The 13796-nt window shown below is 39.4% G+C and overlaps 1 protein-coding gene across 1 annotated transcript; it reads right to left on the bottom strand.

Moving 5' to 3' along the window:
• Positions 1-598: 598 nt before the first annotated feature.
• On the bottom strand, positions 599-13554 carry LOC146332258 (intermediate filament protein ON3). Its single transcript, XM_084740881.1, has 11 exons — positions 13496-13554; positions 12968-13403; positions 7064-7272; positions 6508-6568; positions 5958-6053; positions 4195-4359; positions 3095-3220; positions 2855-2998; positions 2330-2406; positions 2200-2246; positions 599-908 (listed from the first exon to the last, which is right to left on the bottom strand). Exons 2-11 carry the CDS (start codon positions 13277-13279, stop codon positions 802-804), a joined length of 1344 nt encoding a protein of 447 aa, XP_084597007.1. The 5' UTR covers positions 13280-13403; positions 13496-13554; the 3' UTR covers positions 599-801.
• Between the last annotated feature and the right edge of the window lie 242 nt (positions 13555-13796).

The following is a 13796-nucleotide window of genomic DNA, read 5'->3' on the forward strand; positions in this document are numbered from 1 at the left end:
ACATGTTTCTTTGATCTCTGATGACACACTGTAGTCATTTTATGCATTACAGTAAATATATTACAAATTTCTCCTTGAAGTAAAAGTATAATCAGAAAAAAAATGACTCAATATATTGAAAGTAGAAGGACTCAAAGCAGAAAAATGACCCCTGTGACTGTTACAGTATTACATGTTATATTAGTAGATGATTCTGAAATGAACATTAATGTTAAAGTAGGATTTTACTGTTGCAGCTGAGGTGAAGCTCATTTTTAACTATTTTCTAAAATTGTAAAAATAGTGAGACGTGCCGTCACAGTGACCCAAAGCCCAAACTGACACCTTCACAATGATTGTTTTTTCCTACCAAACCTCAAAATTTTTAAAAACACATTAAAAAAAATAATTATAAGAAGGAAAAGCAGCAAACCCTCACAACTATGAAGCTGGAACCAAGAAATGTTTTAACATGAAAAATATTATTTAAACAGTTCTTAAAATAGTTGCCAATCACTTATTTTTCTGTCAATCGACTAATGGACTGATTGTTTCAGCTCTACTTGTTTATTTTCATGTCTTTTGTATTTTTTTAATTTGTAAAGCAACTTAGTTGTCAAATAATGTAGTGGAGTGATGAGTACAATATTTTCTCCTGAAGTGTTGCAGAGTCCAAGTAGAAAGTGTCATGAAAAGAAAGTACAGAACTTGAGTAAATGTACTTAGTTACATTCCACCACAGCATGCATGTTGTGTGTGTGTGTGTGTGTGTGTGTGTGTGTGTGTGTGTGTGTGTGTGTGTGTGTGTGTGTGTGCGTCCTCTCAGTGAGTGCTGTATCTGGTGCTATCTCTGGTCTCAGTTGTCTTTATCAGCAGTTTTGGAGCAGGAGAGGAGCTGTTACTGTGGTAACCGTTAGTACTTTTAGTACCTGGAGAGAGGACAGAGGAGACGGACGAAAAGAAAGACAGGTGGAGACAAATTCAGAGAGAGACAGACAGAGTGGAGCATCAGTAAAGAAGTTGACATCAGTGAAAACAACAAAAAAATATTGAAAAATTACTAATAATTTCCTGAAGCCCAGGTGCTGCCTTCAAATGTCTGGTTTTGTAGGACCAACACGATTAATTAATCTCGATCCGTCATGTCTCCTGTCATGGACTCATTATTTTTTCACTCTATTGTTTCTTCCCAGAGTTGCTCCTTATTATTCATGAAGGAAATTATTAAAGTAATCAGTGTATTACTTTATACTTTTGCCCTTAGTTTTACTGTTATAATATTATTAGAATATATTAATACAGTATATGTACAATATTCTTGAGTGGTGGTGGGATTCAGTTCATAGGAAAAAAATAAAGTTAAAATAAAAGAGATAAAGGGATTAAAAAGTACAGCAAAGTACAGATCAGGTGGAAATATTTTTCTCAATTAATTATGTGCCAATATTAAATCAATTTGACGCTTTGAAGGCACGACAGCTGCACTGCCAGTGAATATTAAGTTAGAAAATACAACATTTAACTGATTTGACTTTGAGCATAAACAACCTCTGCTCTTCTATCAAAATATATAGAGACAGATAATTTTATTGGTTGAACAGATTCAGATAATGACATCTTTGTGCCCGTTTACTGTCTATCGACTCATCAATTGATCAATTAATAGATTAACTGACTAATTGTTTCAGCTTTAACTCAATACAAGACTTCTTATCTTACTAGATATCATTAATTGTGAGCCGTCTGTCTGAACAAGCAATATCATATTATTTATTATTAATACAGACACTAAAATAATACAAACAGCATCCTATCGAGATCAACCTGAGACAGTTTAAAAAACACTACAAGTCAGCTGACAAAGATGAAAATTAAAAAAGAACAAAGTCCTGTGTGCTGCATCATTCATCTTTATTCTATTATTGATTTCTGTCCAGACAACAGGTTTGCTTGTTCGTCCTGCATGTTACTATTAAAACTAAAAATGCTTCATTAACAAAAACTAAAACAAAAAAAGAACAAAAAGGCTTATTTTAGATACCAGACCAGAGAAAAGTTTAATTTTCTGAGAAACAAAAAGTTCAGTTTCAAGTTGTGTAAGAGTTATATACATAATGATGTTAAGGAGTGAGCAGGTTTCGGTCATGGAAAAGCGTCTACACCCTCCTCCTCGCGGAGGTTCGCGCTCCATCGAGCCTCCTGGCCGAGTTTTTTACTTACTGTAGCTGGAGACGGCCTGGATGTTGAGGATGGACTGCTGTCCCAGTCTGCAGAAGAAGAGACAGACAGGTGAGCCAGACACACGGAGATCATCACGCCTCCTGCTCGTCTTCTCCTCCCTTCCTCTTACCTGTCCTCCTCTCCTTCCAGCAGCTTCCTGTAGGTGGCGATCTCAATGTCAAGAGCCAGTTTCAGGTTCATCAGGTCCTGCAGGTGAAGAAGAAGAAGAAGACGGTCAGGTTTTTTAGGCCCAATCCCAATGTGTCCACCCTCAGAGACTGACAGAATTTGATATGCCCTCCTGATAAGTCTTTGAGGGCTCAGTTTGTCATTTGTGTGCAAATGGCAGGAATGGCAGAACTTAATGAGCCCTTTATGCACACGTTCCATAAGTCTGCATTTCTGCATACTTCCCTACATCCCTATTAGAGCCCAGACTGCAGTAGCTACCTGGAGACTTTTTGCACATTTTCTCATGATGTTGAATGAAAGGGTGTGCAGGAATCAGGATGTTTGTGGAGCTGTAACATGTTGTTGATGGTTACCAGCATGGGAATAAAACTTGGTGACCACAGAGGAACACCTACATGGAATATGTGGCAGCCAGAGAGTAGGTTTGGTTAATGTCAAACTTTGACCCCTCTCCGTCCCTCACCTGATACTCTCGGAGCTGTCTGGCCATGTCTTGTTTGGCCCTCTGCAGTGCGTCCTCCAGGTCCCTGGTCCGAGCTTTGGCTTCTTTCACAGCCAGCTCTCCACGCTCCTCCGCCTCAGCCAGCTGGTTCTCCAGACTGCCTCTCTGAAGGGGGTTACAGAGACAAGAAATCCTTCATGCTGCATCTGCATCATCCAGAGAGTTACGTTCTACCAGGCTGCATGTTTCCTGTGTTTGTACCTGCGCTTTGACCGCCTCTATCTCGCTCTGCAGGCGGCTGATCAGTCGGTTGACCTCGGCCACCTCTCCCTTCACGATGCGGAGCTCGTCTCCGTACTGGCTGGCCTGCACCGACATCTGGTCGAACTCCAGACACAAGAAAGTCATCATCATCACTGCTTCTTATCTTTGAATACTTGATTACTTTTTGCAGGAGACTACTTTCTCTTCTCTTAGAAAGAAATCTTAGATTAAGCAAACATGTTGAGGTGAAATACTCATTTCTCTGATAACAACTCTACAGCTGCGGCGTTCTCCTTTGACAGTTCTATGTTCCGTTTCACGTTAATTAAGGTTCAAATTAATGCTTAATGTTTGCCGAATGAGTACGTGTCTGTTTCTGGGACGTAGGAAATCATTAATAGTGTTTTATAATAACTTTAGAAGGAGCAGATGTTTCTAACGGTTAAATTGAGCAAAATGTCAATGGAGTTTGGCAGCAGTGAGACAGGCAGTCACTGTACTCAAACTTCAGTGTGTATTTTCAGAGCAGTGGGCTTTTTTTGTTTTCAGGATAACGGGCTGAACTTTATACTGACAGACAGCTGACAGTTCTAAACAGCTGATCAACTTACAGTGGAGGACTCATAGTCACTATTTGTTGTCAAATTACAATGTTGAGCTCGACTTGCGCTCCTGTTCCGTGTCCCTGCAGCCTGCACTTCCAGTCAACAACAACTCACTTCAATCATAGATCGTATATTAAACAGGGACTATTTGTTCATGGCTCAAATTCACTATTTGGACTGCAGTACTCATTTTTGAACACTAGGGATTTGTACAGGAACATAATGACTTCAATACTTCCTCCACCACTGATACTCTTACTTGTCCTCTCGGTGTCAGGTGAGGATGGTTTTGGATTTCACTCTCAGATAACATTTTGTCACCTCCTTCATTCAAAGATGTGAGTTCAGTAGGTCGACTGTATAAGGTCTCTGTTACAGCACACACACTGTAGGACGATATAATGGATTATAATGGACACTGAATATCTCCTCTTGTGCTCCTCCTGGGCACGTACTCAGGATTGCTAACGGCTCCCGTTTCCTCGTCCTTACTTTGCTCTTGTACCAGGCCTCGGCCTCCTCTCGGCTGCGGGCTGCGATCTCCTCGTACTGGGCTTTGACCTCTGCCACGATCTGCTCCATGTTCAGGCTGCGGCTGTTGTCCATCTGCACCACCACCGAGGTGTCTTTGATGCTGGCCTGCAGCTCACGCAGCTCCTGGTCAGGGCGAGGGACACAAGACAGACGTGACGGTCAGCAGAGACACAGAATATAAAGCCATGAGCCAATTACAAATAATACTTTGAGACTATTCAGGATCAACTCTGTTTAAATTTAAATTTTAATTGAGCGCACTGGACAGTGTTGTGTGCTTCTTTCTTCAACAGTTACAGAGACGTGCTGCATTATGATGTGACTTTTAAGATGTAAAATGATCATTTGAGTGTAGCTGTTGGACTATTCAGACATGTTATAATCATGAACAAAAAGTAAAAAGAATCCATTTAAAGTGTTAAAGTGTTAGAGATCCCCTGACATAAGGCAAATACATTTTATTTTTTATTGTTTTTGTTCACACGTTTATTTTTGTACTGTCATGGTGTCACTGTCCTTCTGTTAGAAAAAGAAAAAATACTATTAAAAGTCTTACATGTCTTAGTTGATTTATCTTAAACTACATATATCTAAAAATCATTTTAACATTATTAAACCTATAAAATTATATCTTGAGTTCATGCTTCAAGTAATGCCACTATTTGGAAACAATCCAGAGGCAAGAATATTTTATTTGGAATATTAATTATAAATTTCCTTACAGTCAGCACTAGAGTCACTACAGAACTGCTGTCACTTTGTTTTACATTTATCTTAAAATTACACATTTAACACAAATGGTGTCAAAGACTTTATTTTCTGAATTACTTTCATTATTGTTTAATCTGCCAATTATTTTTTCAATGAATCCATTAGTCATTTTGGCTTCATAACAAAACAGCAAGTTTGAATGACTGAGTTAACTGGTGACTCAGCGAAATAACTCGTCGAATCAGTGACGATGTTAAACTGTATTTGGTGACCCATCAGACTGTGTGTGACCTGCAGTGATGGAGAAAGTACTCAGATCCTCTACTGAAGTAAAAACATTAATAATGCGATGAAAAAATACTTAATTACAAGTAAAAGTCCTGCATTTAAAGTCCAGCATAAAGTGCTTAAGTAAAAATACTGAGTAAGTACAGTAAAAAAACTTTACTTTTACTGCAGTACCCTTCTTTGTACTTTTTACTTAAGGACTAAGATAAAAGTAAAAGTATTAATGTTTGCAGAAAACATAAACAGAAGATGTAGGTCTGACCCCCCTACAGGAGACATGTCACCTTTTTAACCTGCTATAAGTTTGCAGGACTGTAGACAACAAATACATGCGACATCTAAAAAACCCATTTCATATAAGTCTAAATAAATCACAGAGATAAATGAATAACCAATTAAACAACACGTACAGTTATAAAGAAATTAAAAGAAACAAAATAACTGTGAAGCTGCGGTGCCTCGAGCTCTTTAGGGGATCATATGACCATTTTTCTTGTGTTGAATCTTGACAATAGGCAACAATAACAACAGGATTTCCACTGGCTGATGTCAAAACATTTCAGGGGCAGTTCAAAAGAACGTTGAGCTGAGGGAATGTCTGACATTTCCACCTGAAAATAACTGGATCCAAGAGGGAGGGAAGTGTGCAAATAAAGAAATACATGAAGATGATGAATCTTTCACCACCTTAAATGTTTCAAAGCATGAAAAAGTTCCAGTACCTCCTCATAGATGTTGCGCAGGAAGTTGATTTCATCAGTCAGAGCTCCAACCTTGTCCTCCAGATCTGCCTTCACCAGGTAGGCAGAGTCTACATCCTGAACACACACACACACACACACACACACACACACACACACACACACACACACACACAGACAGAGTTTACAGCCATGACAGCAACTCTGTGATGCTAACACGAGCATGGTAACATGCTGATGTTTAGCAGGTACAAATTAATGTTTTTATTTTATAAGCTCCGGTCATGATCATTTTCCAACCATAAGTTGGACTTTGAAGTCATATTTTGAAAGTCTCACAAAGACTAGAGTAAGTAAACTGCCAGATCGTCTAAAATTAACCCCACCTGCTTTTCACATGTGGTAGCAGCAAAATCACTTACAGGTTTTTGTGCATGTGAGAATGTAGAGAGGGAGGACAGTGAGGACAAAGGACAAGGACAATAGAGTGGTTCATCTTACCCACCACACCTGAAATGTACGAATGAGTGTGTGTGTGTGTGTGTGTGTGTATGTGTGTGTGTATGCTGACCTTCTTTAGGATAACAAAGTCGTTCTCCAGGTTGTTTCTCTTGTTGATCTCGTCCTCATATCTGTGACAGACAGGAACACAAACATAATATACAGCAGCTGCAAAGATAATTAAATTAATCTGCAACTATTTTGATACCCGATTAATCAGTTTGAGTATTTTTTTTAAGAAGAAAAGTCAAAATTCTCTGATTTCAGCTTCTTAAAAGTGATTATTTTCTGGTTTCTTTACTCCTCTCTGACAGTAAATTAAATATCTTTGAGTTGTGGACAAAACAAGAGATTTGAGGACGTCATCATGGACTTTGGGAAACACTGATCATTTTTCACCATTTTATGGGCCAAACAATGTATTGATTCATGGAGAAAATGATCGACAGATAAAATGATAAAGAAAAGCTTTTGAACTGACAAGATTGAGACAGGCTGAATTAATCAATTACTCGAGAAAATAATCACAATGAAAACAATCATTAGATGCAGCCCTACAATATAAACTTAGATATTACAGAGCTCATTCTTTATATTATTTCCTACCATACAGTGACATTATTTACTTGTGTTTGTAGTCCTCCACCAGGCCCTGCATGTTCCTCAGCTCCCCGTCCAGTTTGGTCTTGTCGTTGTTGACCAGGTCCATCTGGCGCCTCAGACCCGCCATGTAGGCCTCGAACAGGGGCTCCACGTTGGACCGGCCCACACCCTGGCCCTGCAGCAGCTCCAGCTTCGTCTCGAGCATTTTATTTTGCTGCTCCAGGAAACGTACCTGCACAATGGAGACAAGACAAAATGAAAGGGAAGGTGTATTTAAAAAGTTTTGGAGAGATGATGCATCTTCTGACGGCCATATTGGAGGTTTTGCAAATGTTAGCATGTTCGGCTAACTGAGACCAGCTTACTAGCTACAGTAACTGTACTTTACCTCCAGCTAAACTTGTTAGATACCACTACATCTGCATTTGTTCTGTGGGGGTTTGAGGAGGAGAATTTGGGCTGATGCAGAATCAAAGTGGGTCACCAACAATGCATCTCTCTCTGGCTCACTGTCTTTCAATGTTGTATCTGCCACCGTTATCACTGTAATCTGCATAAATGCAGTACGAGAACGGAAAGTTTGTCAGACTTAGCAACAGTAACTAAGGAGGGCAGGGCTTAGCGAAGGGCCAATTCCATCCTAACCTTTCAGTATATTCTAATTCAAGTAGTCTGAGAGAAACTAGACTTCTGCTCCTTTTTTTGCTGTTTTCAGGCTGTGGTAAATCCAGGAGACTTTGGCTAATCACACGTCTTTTCAAAGAGAGAGAGAGCGTTCCCATTGGCTGTCCTGCAAATTCAGATGCATGCATGCATCCCTTCAGACGGTGAAAGCCTGATTCCATGGTAGGAAATCCTGCAGCCTCTGATACATTTACAATAACACCTTTGCCTATTATGAAGAACACTTGTGATGATTGGCTGCATGGAAAAGGATTTAAATAGTAATTTTTTAGATACCACAAGGACTGAATGCAGGTATCATTTGACTTGAGAAGTTTCAACACTACTTGGTACTGGGTTATTTCAATTGATACCTCAGAGGTAGTGTTTCTTTTCTGCAGGCCTCTGTTAGTGTGTTACTTTCCATCCTGTCGTTGTTACTTGCACTGCTGCTTTGTTATCTTAGCTTCCTCAGTATAGCTAGCCGGCTAACTTTGTTTCAAGTTTCTGAGGTTCAAAACAACTAAGTTACAGGCGTTGCAGAGATGAAGGCATTGGGATGAATGCTGGCCTGTAGAGCTGCACATTTAATCTAAATTTTATTGAAATTGCAATGTGGCTTTCTGCAATTTTCCAAATTGCAGAGGGTGCAATATTTCTCAAAGGCAATATGTGTGTCAAAAAATGAATGTGGTGAAGTGGAGATGTCCTGTCCTACAAATCACATGCTAGAAGAATGATGATATAAAGACTGACAACAGTGGTGAGCAAGTCGGCTTTACTGCAAAACGCTGAAGGGGTGTCTTTGACTTGCCGCAAGAGTGACAAGGGTCTTGATGAGGCTCAGACCGTGAAGATGGAGCCCTACGAGGAATGAGGTTTTACACGGTAACTAACTTCTGTAATCGTTCGAGCTTCTGGGTTTGGTGAGAGGGGCTTCTTGGTCGACAAAAAATGTCAATCAACTATTGTGATTATCAATAAATTGTTTAAATGCAAAACTACCAAGATTCCCCTGCTTCCCCCTCCCCTGCAGGGGCACTTCTATCAGGAGAGCCTGGGGGAAATGTGCATTGTTTTCTTTTGTATGTAGCCTACTTCCTCAGCAGTACCCAGGAGGTGAACCGGCATCTCTTCACGCTACCAGTCTCCACTCCGGACTTTAGGTCTGAACTGCACCTGAAGCCGCCACCCTCCTGTCTTTTGCTTTTGGCCTGTTGACTGAACAACAAAACAAGCTCTGGGAAATTCTGATGGACATTTTCCACCATTTTCTGACATTATATTGAGCAAATAGCCAATTTATCAAGAAAATCATTGGTAGATGAATTAAAATATGTAATGAAAATAGTAATTATCTGCAGCCATAGAATAATAACCTTCCTTGGATAATCAGAGGTTAAAGAAATGTCATTGTTCCAGCAGATAACCAGCTCAGTCTGAGTGTCAACACCTGAGTGTACTCAGAGCCGGTATCTGCACAGCTCGTGTTTCCTGCCTGCGGCCGGGTATATCCACCACCTATTATCCCTCCTCCGTCCGACACAAAGCCCGTGTTCTGTTCGGAGCAGAATAATCTCCCTCTGAGACACCACCACACCATGTCTGACCTGATTTATCAGGTTACAACCCAACTCAATGGGACGGAAATGGGACAGATAGCTTAAATATCCAGCGTCCAGATACCATTGATTCAGGCTTTAAATGGCTCTTTAAATCCCTGATGCATTCACTGAATTTTTGGCTGTTTTTTAAGGTTTTGGGTCTCTGTGTCTTCATTAACTGTTGGGGATCATTCCTGCAACAACCAGCATCAATAAACAGTATCACATTTCTACCCTCATTTAGATTTAAACCTGGTTACCATCCTGCAACAACTAAAACCTTGTCTGCCTGTTGCATTGGACTAATTACTTCCCTGCATGAGGGAAGAAGCTCTTTAATGTTTCAGAGCCGTTGGGGACAGTCGGGGTTAGGTTACACTTGTAATTGCAGGGTTGGTTTGTTCATCAGTTGACTCGACTTTGCCTTGTAGCAGTTTTTTCACTTCCTTTTGCATGGCTGACGAGCAGGAGAAGAAAAACTCCAAGTTTAAAACAACCCCTTCTCATCCCAGGTCATCAAATACAAGAGGAGTCCCAAATCCCAAGTCTGCAAGTCCCAAGTCAAGACTGAAGTCCAGAGTAACATCCCGAGTCATAAACAAGACATAATGCACTTTTCACCAAATGTAAAGCCATTTAATCAACAGAGCCTCTGAACTAAAGAGGAGAAGGACCATCCAGACTGTTACCAGCACTAATTTTAAAAGACAGCAGCTGTGATTGTGATGGAGGTGTGTTAGCGCCCACGGCATCATGGGTAACTGTCATATCTGTGAAGGCATCATTAATGCTGAAAGGTACGTACAGGTTTTGGAGCAACATATGCTGCCATCCAGACGTCCCTGCTTATTTCAGCGAGACGATGCTAAGACGCATTTTGCACGTGTTCCAACAGCGTGTCTTCATAGTAAAACAGTTCAGGTACTAGACTGACCTGCCTGCAGTCCAGATCTGTCTCCCGCTGAAACTGTGTGGTTCTTTATGAAGCACAAAATACGACAACAGAGACCCCAGACTGCTGAGCAGGTGAAGTGCTGAAGTGCAGTTTTGATAACTGTGCAAGTAATTGTTCAGCCCTAATGTGAATCTGCTAATAACTTTTCCTTGTATTTTACATCATGTTTAGATTTTTTTTTAAAGTTGGGCAGATATAAGGCTGGGAGTAAAACAGTAAAATGCAGGGTGTTAGACGGGGATGTAGATCAGAGGAGTGAATGTGTTGACGTTCCTGAGGAACACAGCCGGCACACATTTCCCACAGAAGCGGTGACCAGCTCTGTGATAATGCTGGACATTGATACCGTACTTAGGGAACATCTCCGCTTTCTCACGGAGTCGGTGACACGCTGTCACAATAGAGGCTTTGTTGGCTTCTCACATCAGCAGAGATACACTTCAGGCGTACAGAGACAGAGTGCTGTGCTGGACCGCGGTCTGTTTGTCCAAATGGGCAAAAATAATCTCTTCTTTTTAGCTTTATTGAGCCCTAATGTGAATGTACCACATGAAGTCTGGATATGGAAAGTTATCTTTCTTGTTTGGAGCAAATTATGCAGAATTTTAAGCCATTTTAATTTGAAAAGTGAGATTAGAGCTGCACATGTGGACATTTGTATTTCAGCAGCTGCACAGAAACATCCTGAGACGTAAAACATACATGCAAATTATTCAACACAATTCAAGCAAACAAACTTTTCCCAAGAATTTATTTAAAATAATTTTGACTCCAAGTAAGAAAGCCATACACAGACAACGGTTACAGCCCAAAACACCTTTATGTTAATTCTCAGGAATATTTATGTTGTGGAGACGCTGAGAATTTCTTTAAATCTGCAAATAAGCAGATTACAGTCATGTTGGACCAAACAGATACACAACTGTAAGACCACGTTCACTTTATTTTATAGTTTATTTCTTGGCTGTAAACAATAGACGAAATAATTTCCCTATTAGCTGTCTAAAGTAAATGAATGAAAGATGTAAACTAGTGTTTACTCAATCTTTCCTCACCTGTTTTTGTTTATTTTTTGTTTTTGATTTCTTTATTTATTTATTTACTTCTTTGTCTGTTTATTTTTTGATTTGTATCTTTCTTTTTTCTTTATTTGTTTGTCTTTTTCTGTTTTTTATTTTCTTCCTTTCTTTTCCCCTTTTTGTTGGTTTTTGTTTGTTTGCTTGTTTATTTTTCTTTATTCTTCTGTATAGTTTGCATCATTCTGAATGTTTTTCTCTGCTTGTACTCGTCTTTCTTTACAGTGTTTGATCACATATCATGGAAAAAATTGAGAGTAACAATGGATGAACAATTTATGAAATTCTCACAATAAAAAACTATTAGACATTAGAAAATTAGAGTGATGGACATTTAAAGTGGTTAAAATGTATTTAATCATCATGATAATATATCAAATGACAACATGAAAACAATGTGAACGATGTCTTTGATAATAAATAAATGAATCTTATGAGCTGAACCTGCAGCTCCCCTCGGTTCTATGGAGCCTTACAGTCAGTTTCAGGTTACACTGTTTTGTCTTAATTCATTTTAAAACAGTATTTTTCAAGTTGAAGCAGAAACAAACTGTTTCATCATTTGGTCTTTATACTGGGTTGGATAGTAACAGATTACATGTAATCAGGATTACATAATCAGATTACAAAAAGTAAGTAACTGAAATCAGCTCAGTTTGCATTTGATAAATGTGTAATTAGATTATTTACACTGTGAAGGATTACCTTTTTGATTACTTTAAAATATGTCAATATTGAAATGAAAGTTTTTTTTTTCATGATACCCAATACTCTGATAACTCATTAAAAATGCTTCTGACACACAGTTTCTCAGCTCCACAAATGAAAGTATGAAAAAAATGCACTTTGTTTGCACTGAAAATGTTTTTAGGTTTATAAAGAAAAAAATTGTAGAACAAAATTTTTGTGGCTTTGTCCATTTTGCACTAAAAGGTGCAAAATTTTTCAATATTTGACTTTGAAATAATACAATAGTAATCCAAATGTTTTCAGATTAGATTACATTTCTTGTAATCCAATGGATTAAATTCATAATAACATACTATTATTTCATAGTATTTAACTTAATTTCAAAGTAATCTAACCAAATCCTGCTGTGTACAAAAATAGTGGACAATCATTATTATTTTTTTTTACAATCACAGTAACAATGATACAACAGAGAAAAACAGCAAATCTTCACTTTTTACAAGCTGATCAGAGAATAATTGGCTTATTTTTTTTTTTGCAAGGAAAATTATGTAGGTGACTGACTAAATTTCTGCAGAGGTGGAAGAAATACTTGTACTGAAGTAAAGTAAGTAAGTATATAAGTATTTGGCAATTTGGTAATTAATTGGCAAAAATGTCAAACATTTGCTGGTTTCAGCTTCTTACATTTGAGGATTTGCTGCTTTTCTTTGTCATGTGAGACAGTAAATGACGAGTCTTTTGGTTTTAGACCGTTTATAGAACTTTTGTCGACTTCTGAAGGGGGTTCATACCAGAAAAAAGTTTGGGAACCACTGGACTATACGATTAATCATGAACAGGCAGGTGAATCAATAATGAAAATAATTGTTGCAGCTCTACTTATATGTATTATATGAATGTAATATAATTATTGATGTGGTAAGGGAGTCCCTTTACCTTATCAATGAAGCTGGCGAAGCGGTTGTTGAGGCTCTTGATCTGCTCCTTCTCGTGTGTTCGGCTCATGGACAGGCTGGGGTCGATCTCCAGGTTTAGGGGGGCCAGCAGGCTCTTGTTGACCGACAGGGAGGCCAGCGGGGCCCCCAGACCGTGGTGGTGCCCGTTGGTTCCCGTGTAGAGAGAGCTGCTGCTCAGGGACATGCCGCTGAACCCGCCCTGAACTGGACCGAAACCACTCAGCCTCCTCGAGCCACTGCTGCTCCGGACGGAGTTACTGGAGCTGATTCTCTTGGTGCGACTCAGACTCATGGTGGAGACGGAGGTGGAGAGATGCAGAGACGAAAGATGGAGGACTGACAGGAGGCAGAGGGGCAGGTGGTGGAAAGTATGAGACAGATGAAAACAGCCAGAAGAAGGAGAGATCTGGAAAATACTAAGGAAATAAGAGAAGAAGTTAAAACTTTACAGTGAAATGCAGGTTAATATGAAGAGAAAGAGGATGCAAAAGTGAATAAAACTGAAGACCTGCAGAAAACAGGCTGTGCTGAGCAGAGAATGAGAAAGTCAAACAGGTGAGGATAAGATGTCTGACCACAGTGAAGTGTCTCAGGTGTCTCATGGCCTTTTAAACCTCCACAGGGTGGAGTCAAGCTGGAGGACAAGAGAGCCACTGTGTCAGATGTCTAGAGTTTCAGATTTTCAGGGAAAATGTAAACAAGTCACCTGTTCTTTATTAAGTTTGTACAAACAGTTCCAGGCCGACGTGTCTCCGCTTTAAAAACAAGAAAAAGTTCATTATTTACCACCAAAACGAAACTTCTGATCC

This window comes from Lutjanus erythropterus, chromosome 2, assembly GCF_056507025.1.
Source record: "Lutjanus erythropterus isolate fLutEry1 chromosome 2, fLutEry1.hap2, whole genome shotgun sequence".
NCBI lineage: Eukaryota > Metazoa > Chordata > Actinopteri > Lutjaniformes > Lutjanidae > Lutjanus > Lutjanus erythropterus.